General features: G+C 42.3%; 1 protein-coding gene across 1 annotated transcript; it reads right to left on the bottom strand.

Annotated features, from left to right (window-relative positions):
* Positions 1 to 1,792: 1,792 nt before the first annotated feature.
* Positions 1,793 to 2,716, bottom strand: LOC142217130 (olfactory receptor 5V1-like). The gene has a single exon (XM_075285321.1). The coding sequence runs from the start codon at positions 2,714 to 2,716 to the stop codon at positions 1,793 to 1,795; it is 924 nt and encodes a 307-aa protein (XP_075141422.1).
* Between the last annotated feature and the right edge of the window lie 4,077 nt (positions 2,717 to 6,793).

Here is a 6,793-nt window from a genome sequence, read left to right as displayed (position 1 = left end):
CAGCTTAAGCAGGCTATTCAGGTCCCTACCGGCAGTCCCCAGGAATCCTAACTAGAACCCCTGAGCTGACAACCTGCCTTTCACAGGAACCCAGCCCTTACCTCCTGTCTCAAAATTTTAGTCAAAGTGTGAGCACCCGGCGGGCGTGGGCTCACACTATATAAAGGCAAGGGCAGCAGCATGCTCAGCATGGGCAGAATGGGACTTAGCCTCTGAACGGCTCCAACAGGTTTGAGCATGCTCAGTAGGGGAGGAATGGGACTTTGCATCTGAGCGCCTCCAAAGGGTCTGAGCATGCTCAGTAGGCAGAGAGCTGTATTTAAACTCCACACACCTCACTGTCCGACGTCGAGGGCAAGAGTTGGACTGACCCACAGGTGGCACTGTGCGCCGGAAGGCAAAACTGCGGGACCCCATCCTAGCACACATCCCATCCTAGTTGTTACTGTTTGCAGCTGCACCTATTATTTCATTAGGGGTTACCACCTCTAATATCCCAGTCCCTAGCCTCTTTCATTTCTCACCCCACCTGTCTGTTAGGTCTTCGCTTTTAGAGACCCAGAAGTTGTTGGGGACAAGTTTAGCTTGGGTTCAGCTGACCAACACCCTCAGGCAGGGCCTAGACAGCCGTCAAAGCGCCAGGGACCGTTTCCTACCCCATTTCCATAGAGGTGCAAGCAGCATTCAGTATACGGTTGCTCGGGCATTGACACAACCGTGACAAAGTATCAGTTTTTATTATTTCCCAGCACCTCCCTTGTGCCTCCACATATTATATTATGGGATCTGAAGAGACCCCAGAGTATAATAAAACTATTTCTTATTAAATGAAACTGATCATCACAAATATTTGTATAATAAATCTCATGAGGCTCGCCCATCTCTAGTCAGGACATATCCACTAGATTTTGAGTATGTTTGGCCAGTTACAGATTTGGACCCCTGGCAGATGTAGTTACCTGGAAAGCAGGGGCTCTGTAGGGTCAACCCTGGGGTACTGCAAACACAAGCTACATATTCAATTATGTCAGCCTCTGGAGGACACCAATGCAGGTAGAGGAGGAAGCTTAGATATTGGTTCATTTTGAGACGATAATGCCAACACAACAGCCAATTATACTCACCGCACCTGGGCATACTCATGGCAATCGGCAGTACCCCTTATCCTCTTGTGGCCTCTGGCTGATGCCGCTTGCCCAATAGTCACTGTTGAGGCCTGCGATCAGGCCTTAACTGTCATGTGGGCACATCAACATCATGACACTAGGTCAAACTGCCATGTTAGCATGCCCCACATGACCACGTAAACCCAACTACAAACATGATTTCATGTTAGAGGCTGAAAAAGCACACTGGTTGGCAACTGCATGCTAAAGGACGCCCAGGAGATGCCCCTTTTTTCAATTGCTGCACCTTCCTGAGCCTACATTTATTATACTCTCAGATCTGAAGAGGCCTCGGAGCATGGCAATAGCACTTCTGTTTCTTACCGAACAAGTATGACCTAAAACAAACCCCCAAATGTTTTTGAAACAAATCTGTTGAGGTTCACCAACCTCTAGCTGTTTTATGATCCCTACACAAGTGAATCCAGAGTGATGACTAAGTACATGACCACCACTCTATTCCTCCTCCACTTCAGAGGTGGGACCTACATCCATGTGTTTTTAGCATATGCAATGGATTTATGGATATGTAACAAAAGTTGTGATCATTGTGGCATTTTTTTTCCCAAAAGATCAACAAAAAGTAATTTCCCAAAAAGAAAGCATACGATTAAAATACATTGTTTTCATTCTTCTCTGACTTTGCATCCGACAAGCTTCATTACAGCCCTCTTTACATCTTTATTCCGTACACTGTATATCAGAGGGTTTAACATTGGAGTAATGATGGCACATAAAATAGAAAGGGTAAGCTCAAAGACCCGGGAATTTTTCATTGGTGGCATTATATATACGGACAACCAGGTGACATAATACAGGGAGAGGACTACGAGGTGGGACGAGCAGGTGGAGAAGGCCTTTTTTCTCCCATCACCAGATTTAATCTGTAGAATAATAATGATCACCCGGGTATAAGATATTATACTACACAGAAAAGGGCCAAAGCCAAATAGTACAGCTCCAATGTAGGAATAGAGCTGAAAACCAACATTGGAGCAAGTAATTTTGGAAAAAGATTTGAAATCACAGAAAAATTGAGAGACTGTGTTAGAATAACACAAAGGTATATTAGATGTGGCCAACGTTGCGACAATTGAATTTATGCATCCAGTTAACCAAGTGATAACCAACAACCAGATACATTTTTTCATACTCAACATATGATGATAATGTAGAGGGTTACATATGGCGACATATCGATCATAAGTCATAATGAAGAGCAGTAGATCCTCCGTAGTAGCTGCAAGTAGGAAGAAGAACATCTGGACGAAGCATTGGGTGAAGGACAATGTATAGTCACCAGTCACTAACATGTGAACCAACTTAGGGACTGAGCTGGTTGTGTAGCAAATGTCAACAATGGCTAAATTGCTCAGGAATAGATACATGGGGGTGTGTAAGTGCCGATCTCTGTATACTACAGTAATGGTGGTTGAATTAGCAAGTACTCCGATCAGGTATACCAGGACAAAGAAGACAGACAAACAGGTCTTATTCTCTGAGAATGTAGGAAATGTCAAAATGAAGAAATTATAAGTGTAATTCTCCATATTTACAGATAATAACTGTTCATATCCTGGAGTTGCGTTCTGTAGCCTTGATGGTGTTCATATTTATTGCAGATTACAGATTATGATCATCCAGGGAAATAGAAATGTCAATTAGACGTTAGATCTCATATTAATACTATTTGTAGGAGAGGCAGAAAAAGTGTTTGTTATTCCAGAAGAAGACCTGGCCATCATGGTTGTGAAGAGAGGAGGAAATCTGTCCATGGAAACATCCGGACTCTACATAGTGCACCAACCACCATGCTTTCATAAAGCTCTTTAGACGCAAAAATCCTAAAATTATATACAAGGCATTTGGAAATTTTTCGGGTCATTTCACTTTTTTTTCATTTTTTTACATTTTGTTATGTTCAGGCCCCATACCTTACTTCAACTTTTAGCTATGGTTCAATTGGAAAAAAAAAAATCACTTTTACAGATTGCTACAAATTTAATGTTTATTGGATTGTTTGGGTTTTCCAAATTTCCAAATTTCCAAATAACAAATAATTATTTACATTCATTTAATAAAAATATATTACTAAGGGCGGGTTCACACCTGCGCCAGATTTCTGCTGTAGCCAATCCGGCAGGTTTCCATCATCTACCCCGAGAAACTGGACAGGAGACGGAAACCCGTCAGTCAGTTTTCAAACCGATTCACTTGAATGGGTTTGCAAAGTGATCGCACGTGAGCGTCTTCTGCCAACAAAACCATTTTTTTGTAACCGGACACAAAGTCCTGCATGTCCAACTTTGTGTCTGGCTAAACAAAACGGTTTCACCGTGGGAAGGCAGAAGATCCACACAGGCAATGGGTTTAAAAACTGATTCCATCTCCTGTCCAGTTTCTCGGGGTAAAAGACGGAGACTGGGGCGCAGATGTGAACCCACCTTTATTGTCATTTATTTTGTCCTGTCATTTTCTTTTCACAAATATTTATATATACTAATACATTATACAGGCAAATAAGACAAATGCTATTGAGGTTTTTAGTCATAGAAAATCTTCTCGTAGAAAACCTGTAGCTACTTGTATTTCGGCCTCCTTTACAGAAGATCCTGTGTTTGAGACTTGGGGCAGAAATCATACAAATAGAGTCACAATAGAAGGGTGATGGGGCCTAAAAACCCCATAATTCCTGAACATATTGTATAGTAAATGTTATCGACCTGTAATCTCACAAGTTTAAGCTGGGGCCTATTACAGCATATGCATATTCGACACATATTGGTCACACTGATTTTTCTATTTATCTGTCTACCTCATATACACAGTCCAGTCATATTAATGTGACCAGCACCTACTTTGACATCAACGTTAAATAACCAATGGCAGAAGGCACGTGTCATCAGCCATCTGGGTGCACTCATCATTGTGGAAGGCACGATGGATCAACACAAGTATTCATCTATCCTTGCGGACCATGTTCACCCCTACATGTGAAATTTTGTTCCTCAGGATGATGGCATCTACCAGCAGGACAATGGGACGTGTCATAAAGCTCCCAGTGTACGTGCATGGTTCGAGGAGCACCAGGATGAGTTTACCGTACTCACTTGGCCAGCAAATTCCCCGGACTTGAACCCAATTGAGAATTGTGGGACCACCTCAATTGGGTTGTTCGCGTCATAGATGCTCAACCACGTAACCTAGCGCCGCTGGCCACGGCACTGGAGTCGGCATGGCTCAACATCCCAGTGACATCATCACAACATCCCCTCTCTTCCTGCACGTCTTGCAGCGGCCCGCTCTGCCAAAGGGGGTTATTCTGGATTTTGACAGGTGTTCACATTAATGGGACTGGACTGTGTATATCTCCATCTATATAATCTCAATCTGTCTTTCTTATTGTGTCTACACATTTAGTAACGCGCCGTATAGTATAACAAAGAATACCTTCATGTGACGTCTCTTGTGGCATTTTGAAGAGCAGTAATGTGCAGGCGTTGAGAGGACAATTATATATACTCTGCTATTAACATGTAATAGATTAACTATTAAGTCTGAGAGTCTCTATAGGGAATAATTAGAATAAGCCTCTTACCTGTGTCTGCTCCCCGGCCACCAATTAAGGCGAAAAATAAGATATTGCATTATAATGAGATGAGACTGTTATATCGGCACAATCTAAATGACTGAAGAGCCCTTATTAATTACCTTTATTATCCAAATGTATTACATTTCAGTTGTCTGCAATATAGTAATCAAACAAGAACAAAGTAATCAGTTATCATAACTAATACAAGAAGAATAAAGTGTTACAGGGCTTATTAGTCAGTGAACTCTAGTAACCCCTGCCAAAGAGCTCTCATTGGCTGATTTAGTGCCTACGAGAGAGGAAGCTTCACTGGACCCAGGAGAGGTAAATATAATAACTGTATTTTAATGTTTTGTTTTGTTTTGTTTTTTTCATTATTTTTCTTATGTTTTGTTTTTTTACAGAGCAGAGGTGTTTGAACCTGAGATCATTAAATTGCTTGTACCATAGACAGCAATGCTACTCTACCACAGGAGGAGCTCAATAGCGATATCATAGCAGGCCTGGGAGTCATAAAAAAAATTCTGACTATTATAGCTACCAAATGGCTCCTGCTATGAAAGTGACCCCTCAGATTCCAAGGTTAGATCTGACCATATAATCTAAAGTGTTAAAGACTAGAGATGAGTGAGTAGTATTCGATTGAATAAGTATTCAATCGAATACTACGGTATTCGAAATACTCGTACTCGATCGAGTACCACTCGCTATTCGAATGGAATAATTTGATGCAGAACCAGCGTTGATTGGCTGAATGCTATACAGTTGGCCAATCAACAATGGTTCTTCTCCTACCTTTAGAAGTCTTCTCCACACATCGTCCCCGCGGTGTCTTCCGGCTCTGAATTCACTCTGCCAGGCATGGGGCCTGCGCAGAGCCAACTGCGCATGCTCGTGCTACAAGAAAATGGCTGCTTTGACTGTAAGTGGCCATTTTATTGTAGTGCGGGCATGCGCAGTCGGCTCTGCCCAGGCCCGATGCCTGGCAGAGTGAATTCAGAGCCGGAAGACGCCGCGGGGATGCTGCATGGAGAAGACTTCTCGGAGAATCCAGCCCGACCCTCACTCGTGGACTTGGTAAGTTCAATTTGATCGAATGTTGCCTACCCCTGAAACGAGCATTTTTCCCCCATAGACTATAATAGGGTTCGATATTCGATTCAAGTAGTTGAATATTGAGGGGCTACTCAAAACGAATATCGAATATCGAGTATTTAACTACTCGCTCATCTCTATTAAAGACCTGCGATCAAACATGTCTCTGATAAAAGGCACTGCAGCCTAAATAAGAAGAGACCCCATGGCAATGGCATCTGCTGAACTCCTGAGCATGGGCCATGTTTAATAATCTGACCTCCACCATACTACTACATCACAAGCCTGAACAATGACAATTCCTTTAAAGAAAAACATGACATATCTTCCGCAGTGACTTCATTCTTCTCTGGCTTTGCCCCCCATCAGTATTACAATCGCTCTCTTTACTTCATTATTCCGAACACTGTATATCAGAGGGTTTAACATTGGTGTAATAATGGTAAAAAGAATTGAAAGGGTCAGTTCGAGGACTCGGATATCGTTATATGGTGGCATTGTGTACAAGGACATCCAGGTGCCATAGTATATGGAGAGGACTGTGAGGTGGGACGAGCAGGTGAAGAAGGCCTTTTTTCTCCCATCACTAGATTTAATATGTAGAATAACAATGATCACCCGGGTATAAGATATTATACTACACACAAAAGGGCCTATACCCAATATTACAACTGCCATGTAGGAGTATAGCTGGAAACCAGCATTGGGGCAAGCCATCTTCGTAAATGCTTTGAAATCACAGTAAAAATGGGGGATTTTGTTAGAAAAACACAGAGGTATATTAGATGTGGTCAATGTTGCAATAGTCGAATTTATACACCCAGTTATCCAGGCGATAGCCATCAACCGGATACAGTTCTTCTTACATAACATATGGTGATAACGTAGAGGGTTACATATGGCGACATATCGATCATAAGCCATAATGAAGAGCAGTAGA

This window comes from Leptodactylus fuscus, chromosome 8, assembly GCF_031893055.1.
Source record: "Leptodactylus fuscus isolate aLepFus1 chromosome 8, aLepFus1.hap2, whole genome shotgun sequence".
Classification (NCBI taxonomy): Eukaryota; Metazoa; Chordata; class Amphibia; order Anura; family Leptodactylidae; genus Leptodactylus; species Leptodactylus fuscus.
This window is presented reverse-complemented; position numbering and strand designations above follow the sequence as displayed.

Coding starts and splice junctions, on each gene's coding strand:
- LOC142217130 (XM_075285321.1), bottom strand. CDS start 2,716: ATGGAGAATTACACTTATAATTTCTTCATTTTGACATTTCCTACATTC.